Raw genomic sequence first — 24,346 nt, 5'->3', positions numbered from 1 at the left:
TCTATGTAAAATTTGGAGTAAATGAAGCTGCAAGGATGCAGAATACTAATTAAGCCTTTTTCTAATTTCTTCTTGTGTGACAAGATGAAGATGATTGTGCAGTGTTTATATTATTTTACTCACTATTTGAGGTGTGCAGCTCATGAACTCTCACTTTTATTGGGCTGTCCACACACTATAAAGTGATGACGTTACAAACCAAACATTGCACACTGGCATTAGAAAAAGTGTGCCCAGAAAATAAGTGTTTCTTAAAATCATTACATTGAAATTCACAGTAAAGTCTGGTTTTTTTCAGCAGATAATTTTAAAGTTTGCTGAATTTTCTTAACTAATACAAAAAAGCCTCTTTTCTTTGTTTGAAGCCTCATAAATGAAAATATTTCTACCAATGATTATATCTGAGGGTTTGACTGTAGATGGATTTTTTCCTCTAAAATAAGTATAATTTTTATAATATGTAAATAACTGCATAAAGTATTTTAATATAAATTGAATCTGGACATTTCCCTGTATTTGTTAGTAGCTTATAGTAAACTTAGTTCAGTCTTGTTGGCCTGCTGGGTCAGAATATAATATTTTTAACTTTATTTTTAAAATACTTTTTTTGTTTTTAAGAATATGTTATTAATTTCTTTCTTCTAGTAGCCTTTTGCATTAGTCTTTAAAACCAACAATGTCCTATCAAATATTCACTATTATCTTTGAAGTTAGGTATTCCGGGAGTTGGTGGTGGACAGGGAGTCCTGGCGTGCTGTGATTCATGGGGTCGCAAAGAGTCGGACACGACTGAGCGACTGGACTGAACTGAACTGAACTGAATTGGTGTAGGATTCAGTAAAGAATCAGTGAGATTTTGGATTTGTAATTTTGTGTGCCATAAATCACTCTCATATAATTGAATTTGTCTGTATTAGAGTCAATTCTGACCAGGGAAGAGGCCAGAGAAAGGAAGAACATCTTAATATGGGTAATTTCTCTTAGTGATTTATAATTTAGACTTAAAATCAAAAAATTATTTGTCTTAAAATTAGAGTTAAAAGGGACTCCAGAGACCCTCTTGTCTATCCTCGTTTTATAGATGAGGAGAACAAAACAGAGAGATGTTTTAGCCACACTGAAGCAGGCTGAAATATCATTTTGTATTGTACACTGGTATTTTCTTTATTCTTTTTACCCACACTCTAAAAGGTGGTAAATGATGTACTTGTCCTAATGAGATAGCCTTGTTGGAAGTTAACTTTCAACTAAAACATAATCAAATGATAGAAACTTTCTGGAAAACAAATTGTTAATATGTGCTATACTTCTTAAAAATTAGTTTATTTTCTTTGACCTTGTTAATTCACTTTTAAGAATGTCTAAGAGAATAATTTAATAGGTACATAAATGTGCAAGGATGTTTTCACAGCATTCTTTTTAATAAGAATTGAAAACTTTGTTCAGTAAAAGTTGTCTCAAATGACAACTATGAAGAGAAAAATATAAACATTACATTACATTATATATTTTTAATAATAGCAATTATAATGATATTATAATTTACATATAATAATTATGAACTTAAAATGTGACCATCATAGAAGAAAGAGCACTTCAACAGAGGTAAAATACTGAGTTCTCAGGTTACTTTCGCTCATGTTAAGCTCTGTGGCTTTAGGTAAGGGCCTTCATCTGTTGACACTTGAGAATCTCTTTCTTCAGAGAGGAGTTTAAATTAGCTCATATTCTTTCCAGATCTAAAACTCAATTTGATAGCTTAATTAGTATCTCTTTCCATAGCAAAGAAACTCAGAGGTCATAATAAATGTTATTTAATGTATAATATTAATCTCTTTAGTGGAATTCCAACTCATTGCCACTGTTGACTTTTGTCCCTTTAGTGACGGAGTGTTCTTTGTTACAGATTGCCACCGAAGCAATAGAAAACTTCCGGACTGTTGTTTCTTTGACTCGGGAGGAGAGGTTTGAATATATGTATGCCCAGAGTTTGCAGGTACCATACAGGTAATAGCCACTGATGAGTAGGAGGGGAGTTTGGGGAGTTTTTCAGTCATCTGGTTTGTTTTCAGGAAAATTACTTTGACCAGAAGGTAGGAAGTAAGTGGAGAGACTTCTAGAAGGGAACCAACTGGGAAGCAGTTGTAATTCTCCCAGACAGGAGTCACAGGACCTGACCTAAGGCAGGGACGCCTCTGAGGTAGAACCTGTGAGAGCAGGTAACCGAGGGCAGGGGAGGGAGCGAGGGTATTGGGAATGCCTCTGACCCTGTGTTTGCATGGTGACCCGGCTGCACGGTCCTGCTGGGGATGAGCTCTTTGTGGATCATGGAATTTGGGGTGTCTGTGAGGCTTGAGGGGGTGGTGCTTCCTGAGGACACCCTCCCTTCCTTCTTCTCTTTACCCGTCTCTGGTGCAGACTCCCTGTCCTTTAATGAACTCACTGTGAGTGCTGTAAAAAGTGACTTGGATACGAGTAGGCCCAACCTCTTTGATTCGTTTCTTATACGATGAAAGGAGCAGATTTGGGTTTTATAGTAGAGCTTTTTTATAGGGAAAAAAATTGTTTAAATCTCAGTACTCGAAACAGAAGCTGAGCTGCTCTGCTTGCAACAGGCCTACTCACCAGTCTGCGCCCACATCACCCAGGTCCATGGGGCTCAAAACCACACATGTTAACTCCCTGGTGGCACCTTCCCTAAACCCCCTAGAGGGTTAGTGCCTCCTCCTCTCTTGCTGTGACGTGTTATAAGGTAAACTTCCACTGCATGAATAATCCAACTCAACTCCTGGGTCTCCAAGGAGAAGAACACTCCTGGCACCTCTGCGTGCCCTTCACGTCCCTGCAGCTTATGGGCGCTGGGTCAGCACGTGTTGCGCGATTGTCCAGTGTGGAGCACATATATGTTACATGTCCACAGAGGGGGGAAGGGAAGGAGTACATTAACCCCTAACAAATACCTCTTGTCCTTGGCTTGTTTTACCTTGACCTCGACACTTCGAGGTGTGGTTGGTTCTCCGTTGAAGTGGAGATGTGAGGACCAAACTTAGTGTTTTGAAAATGAAACGCATTTTTTCTGCTGTGCCACCATCCCCTACTGCTAGTGCATGAAAGATTATGTTTTAAGGACTGAGAAATGAAAGTCAAGTAAATGTCAGAATGTCTTCTTTTCAGAAACTCTTTGAGGAAAGCACATGTCTTTGGAATTGCATTTTCCATCACCCAGGCAATGATGTATTTCTCCTATGCTGGCTGTTTCCGGTTTGGTGCCTACTTGGTGGCACAAGGCATCATGGAGTTTCAGGATGTTCTCTTGTAAGTATGGGGATCCTACTGACAGTCGGGCTCTAGAAATGAAACCAAGGTGCATGTGCTTCATGCCTGGATAGGAAGCCTTACTGTGAAGCTTCATGAAGAGATTTTGGTGATTCAGAAGTTGGCATTTTGTCTCTGAGTCTCTGTGTGTTACTCTGAAAGCGTCCCATTTCAGCTGGGGAATTGGTGTCTGCCCTTCTCCCCAGTACTGACTCACACACTTGACCTTCTCAAATCCATGGCTAGGTGGGGTTGAGATTCAACGAGGGGTTTCCAGCAGGCCTGGGTGTTTGGGAAGAAGCCTCACCCAGAGTCAAGTACCTGGTTCCTTTGAAAAGATTCTGAACAGGGCAGCTAAAGAATAGATGTGGAGCACTGAGTTCTGAGAGCCCTGGAATGTTCTAGGATACATTTGCTTTGCTTGATAAGAGGAAAGGAATTAGAAGGTAAGAGCTGGAGAAACTGAGGAATGAAAAAGGAAAGCCCTATGGGAATATCTGGATCATCACCGTGAAATGCAGAAGATTGTACCTGAGTCAGAAAACAGGCCTGGACTTCCTTCTAAAATACTGAATATACATTTAAACCAAAATATGTGGTTTGGTGAGTGTCTTGATTTGGTGATGTCTGAGCTGCCCTTTGATAGCATACCATAATCATCAGTGACACAGTTTTATATTTAAACCAGCATCATTGAAACTTGGAAGTATGTGTCAGTATAATATTTACATCCTATTTAGACATCAATTTGTGCATGCATTCCAGGTTTCTCAGGATGACCCCAACAGAAGATTGTAAAATTTCCGCTCAACCTCTATCTGACAGATGATATGCAGGTGCTCTTTATAACTATGACCAAAAGATTGTAATCAGGTATCGCTGGTATCGGTGCTCTGATTAGATAATTACTTGATAATTATTGCTTTGAAAGTGAAAGTTTAGTCGCTCAGTTGTGTCCGACTCTTTGCGATCCTGTGGACTGTAGCCCACCGGGCTTCTCTGTCCATGAGATTTTCCAGGCAAGAATACTGGAGTGGGTTGCCATTTCCAAATCCAGAGGATCTTCTGGACCCAGGGATTGAACTCAGGTCTCCCAGATTGCAGGCAGACTCTTTACTGTCTGAGGCACCAGAGAATCCAAATTAGTGCTTTACTCTGAGGTTAAGGTATTCAACTGATAGAAGTTGCTGACTCTTGGATTATTAGATTCAGAAAATCAGTCTTCTGAGTAAGGGATAGGGGAGACCTGTCTGAAGAGCTATCTGTTTGAAAAAGATCCCACAGGTCTAGATAAGAAGACCAAACGAACCATCTGAGTGATTTGTTCAGAGGTGTTTAGAAACAGCGCTGTGGACTCCGTTAGCTCAGGCATAGAGCCCAAAGAAATGGACTTGATGGACTCACCATATTATCCTGGGAAGATCCCCAATGTTGTATTGGTTCTAGGCCCCTGTTTAAAAAGACATTTTGATCAATGTGTCCAGAGAAGGGCAGCTGAAATGTTGGGAGTGAAAAGAGTTACCAAAGATGCAAAGGGCTTTTTAAATAATATTCCAGTTCTTTGAAGGGCAGTATTAGGCAAAAGGATATATTTCTCTTTGATTTGAACTTTTTAACAAAAGACTTCCTCCAGCAAACTTACCCCTTCCTAAAACAAAGGATGGGAGCTGGCTTGGGGTGTGCACCCTGGCACAAACTTGGAGAGCTGGACTTGACATCCTGTGAAGTCCTTCCCGACTTGAAGCTGCTATGATTCTCATGTTGTAGATTAAGAATGGTACTGCAGGGACTTGCTTGGTGGTCCAGTGGTTAGGACTTGGTTGCTTTCAGTACTATGGCCTGGGTTTGATCCCTAGGGGGAACTAAGATCTCAGAAGCTGCAGCATGGCCCAAAAAAACCCAAAAAGAACTCAATACATCTTGAGAGCAGCACACTATCTGGCTGTTGAAGGAACTCTCTTGTTTGCTGCATGGCTCACAGGTTTTCCGAGACTCTGATCCAATTCCAACAAAACTGCCTATATCCATTATTGATGGCCACAGATACTGCTGCAAGACAGCCACCCACTAGCCCCCAGGAATGTACAATAGTGAACATTTGTTCTTGGCTCTTAAGTCTGTGGGTCAGCCAGACAGTTCTGCTGATTTGGGCTAAGCAGAGTAGATCTCAGCTGGCCTCACGCGTGTGTGCAGTGAGCAGTGGGCTGGTTGGCTGGGGCCCACACAACACTCTTCTGTCTGTGCCTTGTCCTCCATCAAGCCAGCCGGGCTTGTGGTTGTGACAGAATGAGAGAGACAGGAGCACGCAAGGCCCCCTGAATCATAGGCTTGGAGCTGGAAACCGTCACTTCCACCACATCGTGTTGGCCACAGCAAGTCCCAAAGCCAACCCAGATTCCAAAGGTAGGAGGACAAATTCCACTTCTTCTGTGGAGAAGCTACAAGGTCACATTATAAGAAGGCGAAAACCCAGAGAGAGATGAAACATGGGGTCATTCTGCAATCAGTTAACCACACTGATATGAACTTATAAGGAGACTGTCGTTTTATCTTTTGACTGCTGTGCTGTGATTCTTCGAGGTGGTGCTCTCAGGTTAAAGTGTCACCCTTTTGGCATTGCAGTCGTTAACTCCTGACATGTTTTATCTTTGTTGTTGGCAGAGTGTTCTCAGCTATTGTCTTTGGTGCCATGGCTGTGGGACAGGTCAGTTCATTTGCTCCTGACTATGCCAAGGCCAAAGTGTCAGCAGCCCACGTCATCAATATCATTGAAAAAGTTCCTCTGATTGACAGCTACAGCACGGAAGGCCTAAAGCCGGTCAGTCTCATGTTTTGATTATGTGACGTGCTCCTAACTGATGAATGAATGTATTCTAAGTGGAAGTTTAATAAAATCTGTGCTTTTACTTGCTGGTAGTAAAATGAAACTTCCTTGATCATGGTTTCATTTTAATAAATGCAGATAATATTGATGCATGTTAATATCTAGTACTTTTATATAACAAAGCCACAGGGATACAGGAATACTGCCCATTTTATACACAAATCCTCCAAATCAGGTTTTATTATGGGTAGGTTATTCTGTTATAGCTTTGGGTTATCACATTTGTATTTCAGCCATGAAATTAAATGACGCTTACTCCTTGGAAGGAAAGTTATGACCAACTTGATAGTATATTAAAAAGCAGAGACATTACTTTGCCAACAAAGGTCCTTCTAGTCTAGGCTGTGGTTTTTCCAGTGGTCATGTATGAATGTGAGAGTTGGACTGTGAAGAAATCTGATTGCCAAAGAATTGATGCTTTTGAACTGTGGTGCTGGAGAAGACTCTTGAGAGTCCCTTGGACTGCAAGGAGATCCAACCAGTCCATTCTAAAGGAGATCAATCCTGGGTGTTCATTGGAAGGACTGATGCTAAAGCTGAAACTCCAATACTTTGGCCACCTCATGCGACAAGTTGACTCACTGGAAAAGACTCTGATGCTGGGAGGGATTGGGGGGCGGGAGGAGAAGGGGACGACAGAGAATGAGATGGCTGGATGACATCACCGACTCTATGGACATGAGTTTGAGTGAACTCCGGGAGTTGGTGATGGACAGGGAGGCCTGGCGTGCTGTGATTCATGGGGTTGCAAAGAGTCGGACACGACTGAGCGACTGAACTGAACTGAACTGAACTGAATGAGACATGCTGTGGAAACACTGACCCTTTTAGATTTTCTGTATTACTTTCTAGCATTACAACTGAAGCTTAATTGGAATCCAAGATCGCTGTATTCTGATACCTGGCAGTACAGAGGGTTGGCTCTGAAGTCAGTTTTCAAGATTGCAGCAATCAAATGTACTGTTATTGTCCTGATTTTAGAGTACAATGGAAGGAAATGTGACATTTAATGAAGTCGTGTTCAACTACCCAACTCGACCAGACATCCCAGTGCTTCGGGGGCTGAGCCTGGAGGTGAAGAAGGGCCAGACGCTGGCCCTGGTGGGCAGCAGCGGCTGCGGGAAGAGCACGGTTGTCCAGCTCCTGGAGAGGTTCTATGACCCCTTGGCTGGCACAGTGGTGAGCACACTATTTTCTTTATTTTTCTGTGGAATGTAGTTGATTTACAATGCTGTGTTAGTTTCAGGTGTACGACAAAGCAATTCAGTTATGCATATACATGTATCCACTCTTTTTTCAGGTTCTTTACCCATATAGGTTGTTACAGAAGATTGAGTAGAGTTCCCTCAACAGCAGGTCCTTGTCAGTTATCTGTTTTATATATAGAGGATTGTGTGTGCTAATCCCAAGCTCCTAATTTATCCTTCTCCAACATGTTTCCCCTTTGGTAACCATAAGTTTGTTATCGAAATCTGAGAGTCTTCTTTCTGTTTTGTAAAGTTCATTTGTATAATTTAAAAAAATTAGATTCCATGTGAGTGATTGCATATGATATTTGCCTTTCTCTGTCTGAATTACTTCATTTAGTATAATAATCTCTAGGTCCTTCTGAGCATCCTTTCTTGTTCAGCTCATTCCAAATTTTTCATCTTCTTAATGCCTGCTGCTGCTGCTGCTGCTAAGTCGCTTCAGTTGTATCCAACTCTGTGCAACCCCATAGACGGCAGCCCACCAGGCTCCGCCATCCCTGGAATTCTCCAGGCAAGAACACTGGAGTGGGTTGCCATTTCCCTCTCCAATGCATGAAAGTGAAAAGTGAAAGTGAAGTTGCTCAGTCGTGTCCGACTCTTCACGACCCCATGGACTGCAGCCTACCAGGCTCCTCCATCCATGGGATTTTCCAGGCAAGAGTACCGGAGTGGAGTGCCATTGCCTTCTCCGATCTTAATGCCTCAGTTCAGTTCAGTTCAGTCGCTCAGTCGTGTCCGACTCTCCGTGACCCCATGAATCACAGCACGCCAGGCCTCCCTGTCCATCACCAACTCCCGGAGTTCACTCAAACTCATGTCTACAGAGTCAGTGATGCCATCCAGCCATCTCATTCTCGGTCGTCCCCTTCTCCTCCCGCCCCCAACCCTTCCCAGCATCAGAGTCTTTTCCAGTGAGTCAACTCGTCGCATGAGGTGGCCAAAGTATTGCAGTTTCAGCTTTAGCATCAGTGCTTCCAATGTACACCCAGGATCGATCTCCCTTAGAATGGACTGGTTGGATCTCCTTGCGGTACAAGGGATTCTCAAGAGTCTTCTCCAACACCACAGTTCAAAAGCATCAATTCTTCGGCGATCAGCTTTCTTCACAGTCCAACTCTCACATCCATACATGACCACTGGAAAAACCATAGCCTTGACTAGACGGACCTTTGTTGGCAAAGTAATGTCTCTTAGTGCCTAGATGTATTTAATTCTTGACTATAAGCCATGACTTTACAAAGCTTTCAACAATGATTCCACTTAAAGTCCGAGCTCCTTGATATAGTCTCAAAGCTGTGTCCACTGTTCCAGCCAGTTTGTCCAACCTTTCCCTCAACTGCCCTCCCTTCCTCTGCAGGCAGCCTTTTTGCCTGCCGTCCCCCTCCCCTTGGTCTCGGTGTACATGAGAGGATCCGGGGAGAGGAGGGTGGAAATCCAGAAAGGCGGAGGGGTGCTGAGAGAAACAAGATGGAAGCCAGGGGTGGCAAGGAGAAGGTGGTCCGCAGTGACAGACGCCATGGAGAGATGGGGTAAGATGAAGACTGAAGAGACACGGAGGGTTTGGCAGTTAATGGGCTGCTTCTGACATTTCACTCCTCGTGAAGTGGTGGTGGGAGAAAACAGTTGAGCATGGCTGAGGCGTGGTTAGGAGGGAGGCGGAGACTAAGTGTGTGTAGACTAGTGGCAGATCAGAGGAGGAGGGAAGGAAAATAAGACTGGGCAGAACCCAGGGAAGACGTTTATCATGGGGAGTCTTGAACATTTTTATGGCTGAAGATGGGATAAAACCATTGATGGAGAAAGGAAATTCAGACACCTTCTAGGAAAAAAAAAAGTGATAACAAATCTGGGAAACAGATAAAGAACATAAAGGGATTCTCTTTTCTTTCTAAACTGAAAGGGTAAGAGAAGGGTCAGATTTATCCATGGGACACTCAGTAAATTGTCAATGAGTGCTTTTCAGGGACTATCTTAGATACTGGGAATGAGATAGGCGTCATGAAGGGAGTAGGGACATTTTTTATTGTTATTTTCTGGTCGCACTGTGCAGCTTGTGGGATCTTAGTTCCCTGTCCAGGGATGGAACCTGGGCCATTGCAGTGAAATTACGAAGTTGTAACCACTGGACCACCAGGGAACTCCCCCAAGTAGTGAATTTTTAAATGGCTGTAGAAAAGAATCAAATTAGGAAGGAGTGAAATTTATAGCAAAACATTTCTATTATGTAGACCTTGAGTTATTGGTTATACTCAGGGGTGACATTCAAAATATTCAACAACTGGAATGGCCTGGGCACTGCCCAACCAGGATGGATACCTGCTTGTACAGTGAGACTGATGCCCAGCAGCTCCTTATGGGTCCTACTTGCATTAATGACTGACATGGAAATAGAATTTTCTACCTGTAGGCGAGGGCTCTTTTCACTTCTTCACAGTAGTCACAATGATCATAACTATTTCTTACTGTGTCCAAAGACACTTGTGCCTTTAGTGAGTCTGTTCTGTGACCGTTGTGTATGCTTTGTTCTTTAAGCTTGGCTCCTTATTTTTACTACCTTATTACATATTTTCCTGTGAATTCTGACTTTGTGCTTCAGTTTTATGGTTAAGGTTTGGACAGAGAACTCTCAGTGAAGACCTTCCTGACAAAGGAAACCATCAGAGGAGAAAATGTTGTCTCTCAGACAGTGATCATGGTCCTTAAGAGACATTTATTAAGCAGCATGTTATATGCTAATCTCTAATGAATTATAGAAAATGGTTAAAGATTTTAACTGAAGAGATAGGGCATATCCTTCCATGAGTTAAAGAAGGTAGACTTTGGGACTCCTCCAGGGGTCCACTGGTTAAGACTCCCTGCTTCCAATGTAGGGGACGTAGGTTTGATCTCTAGTCAGGGAACTAAGATCCCACTTGCCACCCGGCGTGGCCAAAATTTTTTTTAAAACAGATGATAGATCTGTTAGATCTAGGGAAAACTAGAACTAGAGGAGGCATAAGGCTATAAGGGTGTGCAATCAAGATGTTGTTTGATGAAAGAGATAATGTGAGCTGTGGCTGATGAGTGATTTGTTCCTAATGTAGCATAACATAAGTTGGGCTTCCCAGATGGGTAAAGAACCCGCCTGCCAATGTAGGCAGAAGGAAATGGCAACCCACTCCCGTATTCTTGCCTGGAGAATCCCAGGGACAGAGGAGCCTGGCAGGCTACCATCCACGGGGTCACAGAGAGTCGGACACAACAAAAGCAACTAATCATGCACACATGCAGCATAAGTTGGCTGAAATAGCAGATTTAATTAGAATAATAACTCTCAAACTTGTTTGATTATAACCCAGTTAGGAAAGGCAACAAATTTCATTCCCCATCCTGCCGTCCCAACTGCACTCGTAGTCCCTGTAGTGGGAAAAACTCTTAATAATAACAAAGTGTTGGAGTTGAAAACAGCAATAATGGTAAACAGTAAAATAATCAGACTACAATAAAGTAAAGAAATAAATGATTATTCTCCACATACATTAACACAGGGGAGCAAAATTAAAGACATGAACCATATCAGTTATGGTTCGGTGTAGAAAACAAAGTGCTGTGGATATTTCAAGCAGCTGCATATTTAAAAAGGGGAATTCAGTGCTTACATAATCATTGGAAGCGTGGAAGTCAAAGTCAGTGCTCCCAGCATTCAAATCATAGCACCGCAGCCGGGATCCTGTGGCCAGGAAGTTGCCAGAACTTGTGCCCATGTCACAGCTGCTCCAAACCTGAAGACAGAAGGACAGAATCTCACTGTTGCAAAAGCTCCTCTCTGCCAGAACACGTGTGATAGTTTATCACAGCTTCTGTTTTCCAGGTTTTGCACAGGGCATCTCTCTGGTAGAACCTCAGTTACTTCTGGCACGAGAAGGGAGCCTAGGAAATTTATTTTAGTCCTATAGTCCCTTGATAGGTGAAAGGACAGACACAGAAGAATATGGAAATGAGTGCTGAGTGTGTAGGAGAATAACCCTCTCAGGACCACAGTGGTGATGCACTGATCAGAAACAGTGTCCTCATCTGTTGGAGGAATACTGTGATCTGCTCCTGTGTGTTTGCACTAGAGCTTTGAAATACCACCAAGTGCTACACAGCAGCCAGACTTCTTAGTGGAAGTGCCCACAATAAAGGCTAGTAAATGTGCCGAGTTTTGTTTATGAACATCAGTTAGTGATCTTCAAAGACTAAGTCAATAGGTTATTAGCGATTAGTTCTTACTGCCATGAAAAAAAAAAAAAATGAGTCTGGAGACTGGAGTATCATTTGATTGTAAGAACTGAAGCAAGGATTTGACCCTGAGGTCAGGAAATCCTCGTGACCATCAGCAAGCCTCAAGTCACACTTAGCAACATTGACCTGAGCAGTGGTTCTCAGACTGGTGTGGGTCCGAATGGCTTGGAGAGCTCACAAAGAATGCAGCCACCCTGACTCATTCACAAAGATTAGGACCCGGCCTTTTCCATTTTTTTTTAAATTTATTTATTTTAATTGGAGGCTAATTACTTTACATTATGTATTGGTTTTGCCATACATTGACATGAATCCGCCCCGGGTGTACATGTGTTCCCCATCTTGAGCCCCTCTCCCACCTCCCTCCCCATCCCATCCCTCTGGTTCATCCCAGTGCACCAGCCCCGAGCATCCTGTATCATGCATCGAACCTGGACTGGCGATCCGTTTCACATATGATAATATATACGTTTCAATGCCATTCTCCCAAATCATCCCACCCTCGCCCTCTCCCACAGAGTCCAAAAGACTGTTCTATACATCTGTGTCTCTTTTGCTGTCTCGTATACAGGGTTATCGTTACCATCTTTCTAAATTCCATATATATGCGTTAGTATCCTGTATTGGTGTTTTTCTTTCTGGCTTGCTTCACTTTGTATAATAGGCTCCAGTTTCATCCACCTCATTAGAACTGATTCAAATGTATTCTTTTTAATTGCTGAGTAATACTCCATTGTGTATATGTACCACAGTTTTCTTATCCGTTCGTCTGCAGATGGACATCTAGGTTGCTTCCATGTCCTGGCTATTATAAACAGTGCTGCAATGAACATTGGAGTACATGTGTCTCTTTCAATTCTGGTTTCCTTGGTGTGTATGCCCAGGAGTGCGATTGCTGGGTCGTGTGGCAGTTCTATTTCCAGTATTTTAAGGAATCTCCACACTGTTCTCCATGGTGGCTGTACTAGTTTGCATTCCCACCAACAGTGTCAGAGGGTTCCCTTTTCTCCACACCCTCTCCAGCATTTATTGCTTGTAGACTTTTGGATAGCAGCCATTCTGACTGGCGTGAAATGGTACCTCATTGTGGTTTTGATTTGCACTTCTCTGATAATAAGTAATGTTGAGCATCTTTTCATGTGTTTGTTAGCCATCTGTATAGATCAATGGAACAAAATAGAAAGCCCAGAGATAAATCCATGCACCTATAGACACCTTATCTTGGACAAAGGAGGCAAGAATATTCAATGGAGAAAAGACAGTCTCTTTAACAAGTGGTGCTGGGAAAACTGGTCAACCACTTGTAAAAGAATGAAGCTAGAATACTCCCTAACACCATACACAAAAATAAACTATAAATGGATTAAAGATCTAAATGTAAGACCAGAAACTATAAAACTCCTAGAGGAGAACATAGGCAAAACACTCTCCTTTTCATTTTTTAAACTTTCCCAGTTGATTCTGATGCCCACCAGACTTTGAGAACCACTGAACTGGTAACTTTGCAAGTTTCAGGACACATTGTGGCAAGTCTTAGAAAATGCAGCTATGGGATTGTTCAGAGAGTAGAGGTTCTGAATTTTGTGGGGCCTGAAATTTGTACAATTTCAGGGACTATACTGGAAAGAGTCTGAAGTTAGGAACACAGAATTAGTCACAAGAGTAAATATTTACTTCTAATGAAAACAATTCACAACAAAATATTAAAGCCTTAAGGATTCTGGTCCCTCTGCTTTTTAGGCAAGTTATCCTAAAGGCTTACCCAGAAAAGCCCCCTGACCACAGCCTGGCTTCCCCTTACTCAGGTCATTGTTCAGCTCCCAGCATTTGCCTGCAGATGAGGGTCCTTGAATCTGACATTCATTGGCTTCACTGAGACTCACTCGAGTCTTGAGTCTTCCCCTGACCTTGCCTTTCTCCCCTTGCCTATCCTGCACACCACCATCAGAGTCCCCTCTCCTTCTTAGGACACAGCTAGAAGCCTGTCATCTGGCTGTTACCCACTGGGTGCCTGGGCTAAGATGGACATATCATTCTTTTGAAAGAAGACAGAAAGTATTTTTCAATTCTCAACCATTGTGTAGCCAAAATCTAACCAGTAGTGTGCAGATCTGATCTGAGCTCCCTTGGTCACTAAGAATGTGACCTTGCACAAGTGACTGAATTCCGTTCATGTCCTCATCAGTAATATGGGGATTAAAATCACACCCATCTTGCAAGTTTTGTCAAGATGAAATGAGAGAGTAAATGAGGCATACTTAATCACAGGACCTAAAATATAATCAGTGCTCAATAACTTATCTAAAATGATCATTTCAGAGTAAATACATACAGGAAAATGATATATATTTAACATTTGATTGTGCTACTGAAATCAGGCAGTAGATTTAAGTCTAGAATAGGGATAGCTCATCATTTTAATTTAGCCCTTCACTGTTACTGCCAGTGTGTTACTTGATATTTTCATTCAGGCCAGCATCTTTTGAGCAGTGTTCACAGACTCACTGGATTTCCTTGGTCTTCCTCAGATCACCACCGTGCCTCAGCCAAAGAAGATGTGCATTGATCGTTTTACATTTGGACTTTTAAACATGTTTTCCCTCAGGAAAGGATCCTTTAGGACACACAGGTTTTAAATAGTTAGCAGTAGCTGTGAATAGTGTAGGGATGAGGAGCTCTAAGCATCTTATTATATGTCTGATGGAAAAACTCATTGAAGCTTGCAGGGATCAGTCATATTCATCTGATTATATTAGTTAAACAGTGTCTTTTTTTCTCTTAGCAGTATATGTGTGTGTGTGTGTGTTAGTTGCTCAGTTGTGTCCAACTCTTTGCAACCTGGACTGTAGCCCCCAGGCTTCTCCGCCCATAGAATTCTCCAGGCAAGAATACTGGAGTGGGTTGCCATTCTCTTCTCCAGGGGATCTTCCCAACCCAGAGATTGAACCTGGGTCTCTTGCACTGAAGGCAGATTCTTTACCATCTGAGCCACCAGGGAAGCCCGCTAGGGGTATACGTCTAGAAAAAAGAATTCTTTTTCTTTCCTCAGGTCTCCATTTCTCAAGTACACAGTGTTCCGTCTAACATGACCTGCTGTATGGTTTTTAACCATCCTTGTATGGTTTTTCCTTCCTCTCCTCAGCCTCTGCTTTCCACTTTCACTTAACACCACAAGGAAACCTGGAGCATAGATGCTTGGAATGGTCTCCATGGCAACTGGGCTTGGTACTAATAAGGTCATGGCTGTGTTTTCCATCCATCTTTGCACCTCCTAGTTTCACAAATAGAAGCTATCTTCCTGCAGCAAAGCCCGTATGTACCCTGTCCTTGGCCAGCTGTCTCCCAGAGGCATGTGGCCAGGCACACGGGATTCAGAGTATATTTATAGCTCAGGATATACTCATCAGTATTAGAAAAGCTCAAAGTTGAGTCACTAATGTTTTCTTCCACGGTTATGGCAGCTCTCACTTGAATGCCAGCGTTCTCTTGCAAAGTAGATCTTTGGGGCAGATACGTCTCCAATTAGAGAGGAAGGATTTTTATCTGTGAGGGTATAATGGGCATGTCCCAGGTTTCTGCAGGGTGATCCAAGGGGAGCCAGATTCCTAGAGAAAGGCCGAGCTCTACCTCTTGCTCCTTTGGGTAAACTATAGATGTCTGTCCATCCTTTTATCCCCTCAGACATCTGTCCATCTGCTGTGGCTCCAAGTACATCACACAGGCACCGTTCCAAACCATAGACAGCACTTCACATACTGTGTGCCTAGCACTGTGCTCAGTGGAGTCCATGCTGACGTCACTTAATCCTCAATTCTGGAGTTTAGGGATTATAATCATTCCCATTTTATGTGCAAAGAAACTGAGATACTAACTCACTTTCCTAAGATCAACAACTACTTAGAGAGATAGCGGCATCCTCCCACGCTCACTTCTGTTTCATTTGAGTCCTCAAAAACCTGATCCTAACTAATAGGTCAGATCAGAAATGTGACCTCCAGGCCTGTCATGTGGTGACAGCAGTTAGTTATTTCCAATCGAATTGTGGCTACGTTTCCTGTGAAAAATCAGTAAATAGCAGTAAGAATGGGGGACTTCCCTGGCTGGTCCGGTGGTTAAGACTCCAGTTGAATTAGGGTTCAGCCCCTGGTTGGGGAACTGGGATCCTGTGTGCCACATGGTACAGCCAGAAAACTAAAATTAAAAAGTCATCTTATTAAAAAAAAAAAAGAATGCCAGAATACACTCCAGAAATAGAATATGTTATATGTTTCTGGTGGCTGCTACAACAAATTACAGCCAATTTAGGGGAGTAAAACACCACAGATCTGTCTTATAGATTCTGGAAGTCAGATGTCCAAAGTGGACCTCACGGTGTCGGCGGGGCTGTGCGCCTTCTGGAGGCCCTTAGGGAGAATCTGCTTGCTTATCTTTTCTGGCTCATGGCCCCTTCCTCCATCTTCAAAGCCAGCAACGACTGATCGAGTCCTCCTCATGTTGCTTCACTGTGGTCCCCAGTCTCCTGCCCTACACCCCCGCACAGTTAAGGACTCTTATGATTATGTTGGGTCCACCTGGATAATCCAAGATAAGCTCCTCATCTTGAGGTCAGCTGATGAGCAACCTTCCATCGTAATTCTCTTTCTGCGTGTGAATCACATTAGCAGGTTTCGTGAATTAGAGCGTGGATGTCTTGGGTGGAGGAGACGGGCATTATCATGACTTGTTGCTGCTGTTCACTCACCCAGTTGTGTCCGACTTTGCCACCCCATGGACTGCAGCATGCCAGGCCTCCCTGTCCCTCACCGTCTCCTGAAGTTTGCCCAAGTTCATGTCCATTGCATCGGTGATGTCATCCAACATCTTTTCCTCTGTCACCCCCGTCTCCTCTTGCCCTCACTCTTTCCCAGCATCAGGGACTTTTCCAGTGAGTTGGTTCTTCACATCGGATGACCAGAATACTGGAGCTTCAGCATCAGTCCTTCCAGTGGTGGTGGGGGGTTGATTCAGGGTTGATTTCCCTTAAGACTAATTTGATCTTGCAGTCCAAGGGACAGCAATTATTCTGCCTTCCAGATGCACATATCAGAAGCCAGAGTTAAAATTGAAGAAACGTGACAGTTCCCCAAAGCATGCAGTTATTACCTGATCCAGTTAACCTTGACAGTCCAAACTAAAAGCAACAACAAAAGTCTCAGAATAACTTGGCAGTCTTAACGTAGGAACTAACAATATTAATTTTGCTAAATTCAAAAGTGTTCTGGTTCTGAGGCTGATCCATGATCTCTTGTTTTCAGTTCATCGATGGCAAGGAAATAAAGCACCTGAACGTGCAGTGGCTGCGTGCACACATGGGCATCGTGTCCCAGGAGCCCATTCTGTTTGACTGCAGTATCGGCGAGAACATCGCCTACGGAGACAACAGCCGGCTCGTGTCCCAGGAGGAGATTGAGCGCGCGGCCAAGGAGGCCAACATCCACCCCTTCATCGAGATGCTGCCCGACGTAAGTCTCTCACAGATGTGGCGCCTGGGAGCCTGTGGTGTGATCTGTAAAGGGCTGGATCCCAAAGGTGAAGAGAAATGAGCAACCAAAACACACCCCCAATGTGGACAAGCATCTTCCCATCTATGTCATGTTTCCCCGACACTTCCCATCCCCGTCCTGTGTCATGTTTATCCAATCACCTGCCTGACTCCCTGTGAGCGGTCTCACTAAAAAGTACACGTCTGGGAGGCAAAGGGCATGGGGCCCACAGAAGCAGGCGTGACCCTCCCCCATCATTTCTCTCCCAACCTTCCTTCCCTCCGCCTCCTTGCAGCTCTCCCCCAAGCCTCGAGCCTCTCTCTGTGGAGTCAGGCCAGGCCAGGGGATGGGACCCATTCAGAAAAAAGGCTCTGAGCAAGGGTGTGTTCCTGGAGGGTCCGTGGTATGGTGTCATCTCTCAGCACTGCACGTTCCATGGGCCCCACGCTCCACTTGCAGGACTGATAGTGAAGCCTGCCCTGGGCTGTTGTCCCATGGATGCCCTCTGAAATCCTCCTAGGAAGTTAGCTAAATGGAACCTCTTACTCTCTCTTAAGCTGCTTCAGTTCAGTTCAGTTCAGTCGCTCAGTCGTGTCCAACTCTGCGACCCCATGAATTACAGCATGACAGGCCTCCCTGTCCTGTATTTTAAGTGCATCTAGACTGACTGGAGTAGGAAGTGGCGACCCACTCCAGTATTCTTGCCCAGAAAAATCCCATGGATAAAGGGGCTTGGCGGGCTACAGTCTACAGGGTCACAAGACTCAGACACGACAACACACATAAACTGGGTCTGTCTTATCTAATGCCCCCCCATCACAGGTTATGTTCTTTATTATAAGGAGTTGCCCCCTGAAAACAAAGCTCAACTTCAAATCGGCAGAGAAGGTCCTCTCCTCATGGGGAAAGATGACAATGCCTTATGGCCCTAGCCCGCTCCCGAGACTGCTTTTTCTTGAGGCTCTTCTCTGGTTTACTGCCATCACCACACATCACAGTCCCCCAGGAAGAAGCAGTGTCCCCTCTCTCCCCTCCTTTAACCTTCTAGCCCATCTGTGGATAATTGACCCCTCCCAAGGCTGGAACACTCAATGTATAACTTTAATCCCCTTCACTAATGATGAGGTCAGTTAGTCTGGGCATGGGCCAGCACCTCAGTGTCACCTGGGATCTTGTGAGAAATGCAGGTTTTCAGGCCCTACCCCAGACCTACTGCACCAGAAACTTGGAGCTGGGGTCAAGGAATCTGTGTTCTAATACCCCAGGTGATAACTGACGCAGGTACACTTAGAGAACCACTGGGCTAGGGGTTAACAAAGACAAATACTGAGAGTGAAAAGGCAAAACCCCTTAAGTCCTACTTTCTGTCCAAGGACCTACTTCTTCACCTTTGTGGTTCATACTGGGATTTACCTCATCCTGCAGCGGGGCTGGTCTGGTTTCCTTCTCTTAGGGTTTACAGTCCTGCCTTTGCCTGCCTCAGTGGGATCTGTATTGTGGCCATACAGCCTGGAGACCCCTCCACCTGCGTGGGACTCACTTCAGTGCATCGGCCTCCCCGGTGGCTGCAGCTCTGGGGTGGGCCTGTTGCAGCCATCTGACCAGACCTCCCCCAAGCTCGCTCACACCGTTTGCAGGTGGAGAGCTCTGTGTTGAGTGCCACAGAATTAGGGTTGCTAGAAATAACAAGCAAAAACAGGCAACCCTCCATAGGACATGAGGTTTTTTTCACTGAAGTACAGTTGATTTACATTATTGTGTTAAGTTCTGCCATACAGCAGAGTTATTCAGTTACTTATATATGTACGCAGTCTTTCTTAATATTCTTTTTCATTATGGTTTGTATAGGATACTAAATATAGTTCCCTGTGCCAAACAGTAAGACTTTGCTGTGTATCCATTCTGTATATAATAATTACTTTTGCTTTACCCCAGCTTCCCACTCCATCCCTCCCTAACCCCTCTCCCCTTGGTAACCACAAGTCTGTTCTCTGTGTCCGCGAGTCTATTTCTGTTTCACGGCTAAGTTCATTTGTGTCATATTTTAGGTCACACATATAAGTGATACCTTATGATATTTGTCTTTCTCTTTCTGGCTTGCTTCACTTAGGAAGATAATCTCTGGTTGCATCCACGCTGCTGAAGATGGCGTTGTTTCATTCTTTTTTATGGCTGAGTGGTATTCCACTGTGTGTATGGACCAACCTTTGTTAACTGTTCATCTGTCAGTGAATATTTAGATTGCGTCCATGTCTTGCTATTGTGAATAGTGCTACTGTGGACATAGGGGTGCACGTATCATTTTGAGTTAGAGTTTCATCTGGACGTATGCCCAGGAGTGGGATTGCTATATGGTAATTCTATGAGGAATTTCCATACAGTTTTCCATAGTGGCTGCATCAGCTTACATTCTCACCAACAGAGTAGGAGGTAGGACATGATTTAAAATCAAACTCTGGATGTCAGAATCAGAGCCCACAGTTTACAAAATTTCAGCCTGGCAAGGATCTGAGAATAAAAAAAGATAATGTTGTTTTCTAGGTTATACATTGCATTTCTGCTCTCACTTATTTATCCTATTAATTCCAGTCCTTATCATCGTATTTAACACTTAATTATCTACCGTGGGAAACAATATATGAAAAATTTCAGGAGAATTCTAAAAACAAAAGTAAATCAGGAGATTTCATCTTTTCAAGTTAGATACCAAAATAGAATTTCTTAGCATCCATTAAAATTGTTGACACTTTGGAAATAGGCTTATAAAAACAGACAGCAAAAGGTTAGCATTCTAAGAATCTTCCCTTCCTCACTTTTTGAAATAATGCAGAGAGCATCACCTACTGGTTATAAATAAAATGAGCTTCAATTATATTATTATGCATAGACTGTTAAAATCAAACTTCCTTCCTCTGACTAGTCTTTGTCCCAAATATAATGAAACCAGAAGGCTTGAAGAGCCTAACATTGCAACAGTAGTCTTCCTCGGGTTAATTTGTCCATACTAAAACATAATTTTTAAGACACAAATGTCTATTTTGAAGAAGAGAAATTAATCCTGCCCTTTACAGCTATGTTTTTCCTGTTAAACTCATCAACCCATTCTTAGCTTCTGAACCTCAACGTTTTTGTGTATATGGAAGGGGTTGTCCTATTTTCTGCAAGCAGGCTCTTTCTCACAACTTTATCAGTTCTGCTTTTCATAATAACAAACCCTGTTTACAGAAATACAACACCAGAGTAGGGGACAAAGGAACTCAGCTCTCTGGTGGCCAGAAACAGCGCATTGCCATAGCTCGCGCCCTTGTTAGACAGCCTCACATCTTGCTTCTGGATGAAGCTACGTCGGCTCTGGACACAGAAAGTGAAAAGGTGAGACTTTAAACTGGGCTCATTCACACTTGAAGCGGCTGCCCTCAGACGGTTTAAATTTGTGCCACTGTCTTCCACAGCAGAGAACAAAATTCAGGCTGATAACAAATTTTGTTACTTTCAGTGGAATTTAAACACTTTCTGTAGCTGTCATTCAAGAGAACTAAGATGAAATGAGGCAGATTAGTCTTATAGCGCGTGTGCTCCAAAAAAATAGCCCTGGATCACTTTGTATTGATCCAAGAAGCTGCATTCAGGAGGCACGGTCCCATCGCTACTGACAGCATCTCCTCAACATCCATATAAAAAAGTGGAAGCACAGAAAAATGTTTAAACCTGGCTGTTCCTTAAGGTAAATACTAGCTATTGTTTTTAATTTGAGAAAAAGTTGAGTGTTTGGGTATCTGAATAATAAACTCATTCTGAGATTTTTTTTAAAAAAATCTTTTATTGGAATACAGTTGTTTTATAATGTTGTACTGAGAATTGTTTTTTAATGTTAAAAATACCAAAATTCAAAGAAGCTGTGTTTGGCCCGTTCCTAGGCTTCCTGACTTAACTGTAGTGCTAGACCAGTAGGATGCTGCATGGCTAAGCCCACTACTGAATGCTTTTAAATGATCGCAGGGGCTGTATTTATAGTCACAACTTGGAGATAGCCCCTACCCGATAACTAACCCAAACTAGGATTTGGTATCTTCCAGTATAACAGATCCCTTGCTTTGTAAAATATGTATTATATTCCACTGACACTGTTAAAGAAGCACTTATCATTGGATACATTAACGGTGAGGCTTGTTATGAAGGAGGAGTTCAAGGGGGAGGATTATCCTGACCAGAGGTAATTTGTGTGATTATTGAACAGGTTGTCCAAGAAGCCCTGGACAAAGCCCGAGAAGGCCGCACCTGCATCGTGATCGCTCACCGCCTGTCCACCATCCAGAACGCGGACTTGATAGTGGTGTTTCAGAATGGCAGAATCAAGGAGCACGGCACACACCAGCAGCTGCTGGCACAGAAAGGCATCTATTTCACCATGGTCAGTGTCCAGGCTGGAACAAAGCGCCAATGAACGGTGACCATATAAGCTGTCAAATATTGTCTTATAGTATTTGTGTTAAAATATGGCATTTAATCAAAATTAAAAAGCGAACACTTACCAGAGAAACTACGTAGAGTTACTTATTTAACATTTCCTGCCGCAATGGAAGATCCATCCCACTCTGTTCTGGGTCTTCAGAGACTTTATAATTGAAAGAACAGAAAGGAGCATCATCAACGGGCGTAAACCAGTGGGTCTGATTGCGTTAGAAAGGTTACAGAATCATTCAAAGTAGATTTTGTTAATATAGTGTGTAATTTTTGTTTATAGTTTCTTATTCGCACTGTAACTGACTACCCTGCTAAAAGATTATGGAAGTAGCAAAAAGTACAGAATGTTTGCATATAGTGCCTGTAATAAAACTAAACTTTTATATGACTGGAGTCATCGTGTCTGAAGTGCCTGTAAATCTGTCATCTCTCACTTGGACTATTGAAGATCATTTCTGCACTTAAAAAAAGGAATTCTTTAAAAACTCCCATTAATTTTGTCAGAATGGTTAAACTGTGTATTGATGCCTGCGGTACATGTCTTTTCACATTGGGTTCATTGCCATATGGCTTTGTTCTTCTTGAACTTGATCCTGCTGATTCTTGTATTTCCACGTTATGCTGACTCTCAGACCAGTCACACAGATCAGTGCAGGATTGTAGGGGCTGAAATGGGGCAGAGGATGGACAGCTGTGAAGCATATACCGTCAGGTATGTCGACTATGTTGCATTGTTCTTATAAAGGGCTTTTACAGAATTTTCATCTTTTTGTACTTTTGAAAAATATTTGCAGGTATTTATTTGGCTGCGCTGGGTCTTAGTTGCAGCATGTGGGATCTTCGATCTTCACTGTGGCATGTGGGATCTCTCTTCTCGGCATTCATACTCTTAGTTGCAGCATGTGGGATCCAGTTCCCAGACCAGGGATCAAACCCAGGCCCCTTTGTCTTGGGAGCACGGAGTCTTAGTCACTGGACCACCAAGAAGTTCCTTTTTGAACTTTTAACAATAAAATTCTTCTGTTTTGATATTGAATCACTTTCCCCAGTAAACTGGTCTCTTCCAAATTGATCCTTCTGGTAGCAGATGATTAAAATGTGCCATAAGTTTAAATACAATCAGAAAATGGTGCTTTGACTACGAAAAGACAAGCCAAAAAGCAGTATAAACATGACTGAAAGGCACAAGCTGGAGCAATATTTGCCATATTTCTTATGAACAATTGGTATCCTGAAATATGAAGGATTTTAAAAGGAACAAAAATACCATCACCTCCAAGGAAAAATGGGAAAAGAACATGGTCCAGAAATTCCCAAAGAAGAAATGCAGGAGAAAGAAAGTGCACGGTCTCAAAGAAATGCAGATTAAAATGACAAACCCTTGAGAAGTGACATCACACCTTGTGGCAGAATAAGACACCCTTTGTTTTGCCCTCAGCGACAGTAATTTGGCATTGAACCACGAACAGAAGTACCGTCTGGGAGCTGTGGCTTCCAACACCCTGTGCCAAGGGGACTTGAGAGGAGTCTTGCTCCCCCACAAGTCGACTAATAGGGATACAGACTTGGGCTCTGGCTGGACCCTGAAATAGCCTCTGAACTGGCTCCAGCAGCCCGCGCCCCCTTCACCCGCCTTGGTCCAGTAGTCCCTGGAAAACACTGTCTAAAACAGCCACCCACTGACCAGAGAGGCTTTGAGAAGTCCGGGCTTCCAGAAGAGAAGTTTCAGCCCGCCTTTGGAGCCCAAAACTGAGTCTGGACGCACTGAGAGAGCGGGAGGTGCAGCTTCACTTGACTTGCTCCACCCCGCCCCCAGGGGGCACGGCTCAGGGCCGGGAGAGACCTCATCCTGCAGCTTCTCTCGGGGAAGGTGCGAGCTTGTGGGTGACACGTGGCTTCCCAGTCCACGCGGGAGGCTGCCAAAGAAACTCATTTCTCTCTCCCCACATCCGGAGTCCTGAAACATGGACTGCATGACTGGGAGGCAGGAAGAGGTGGAGGTGGCAGGTAGACCCCTCAGGGCATTGGAGGCGCAGAGGTCCAGCTGACTGCACGCAAGAAGCTTGTCCTCAGGCTGCAGGGGCTGCCTCACCTGCGGTGCTCAGCGTGTGCTGTGCTGTGCTTAGTCGCTCCATCATGTCCGATTCTTTGCAACCCCATGGACTGTAGCCTGTCAGGCTCTTATGTTCATGGGATTCTCCCGGGAAGAATACTGGAGTGGGTTGCCGTTTCCTCCTCCAGGGGATCTTCCTGACCCAGGGCTCAAACCCAGGTCTCCTGCATTGCAGGCGGATTCTTTACCATCTGAGCCATAAGCACTCAGGGTACCTCACCCACGAATAGCCCCTGACCCTGTGGCCAGCTCCCTGTGTGCTCCCGACAGCAGTGGCAAGAGCAGGATCCCACTGATGACTGGTGGGCACACACACAAGACTGAGCCAAACCTACCGGCTAGGGAGAAACCGCAGACTTGAGCTTTAGTGCCACATTTGGCAAAACAGAAGGAAGACAGCCAGCCAGCTGCACTGCTGATCAAGAGAAGGCGTATAAGCCTAAGGGTTCTGCCACAAGAGGGAGCAAGAAGTGTGGATGAGGTGTAATCAGAGGATGTCAGGAAGCCTCAGAATCACTGGCAGGGCTGATGGAAG

The 24,346-nt window shown here is 43.7% G+C and overlaps 1 protein-coding gene across 1 annotated transcript in view; it reads left to right on the top strand.

Moving 5' to 3' along the window:
• LOC129552314 (ATP-dependent translocase ABCB1) overlaps positions 1-22,374 on the top strand; it is a 115,293-nt gene extending 92,919 nt beyond the window's left edge. The window contains exons 21-27 of the mRNA XM_055420594.2: positions 1,907-2,007; positions 3,175-3,315; positions 5,977-6,133; positions 7,181-7,378; positions 17,007-17,213; positions 20,460-20,606; positions 21,472-22,374. Coding sequence (XP_055276569.2) covers positions 1,907-2,007; positions 3,175-3,315; positions 5,977-6,133; positions 7,181-7,378; positions 17,007-17,213; positions 20,460-20,606; positions 21,472-21,678 — 1,158 coding nt within the window. The 3' untranslated portion in view covers positions 21,679-22,374. The remainder of the gene's footprint in view (positions 1-1,906; positions 2,008-3,174; positions 3,316-5,976; positions 6,134-7,180; positions 7,379-17,006; positions 17,214-20,459; positions 20,607-21,471) is intronic.
• The last annotated feature ends 1,972 nt before the right edge of the window (positions 22,375-24,346 follow it).

Source organism: Moschus berezovskii, chromosome 3 (assembly GCF_049115385.1).
Source record: "Moschus berezovskii isolate FMDL1 chromosome 3, NW_MosBer_1.0, whole genome shotgun sequence".
NCBI classification, from domain to species: domain Eukaryota; kingdom Metazoa; phylum Chordata; class Mammalia; order Artiodactyla; family Moschidae; genus Moschus; species Moschus berezovskii.
This window is presented reverse-complemented; position numbering and strand designations above follow the sequence as displayed.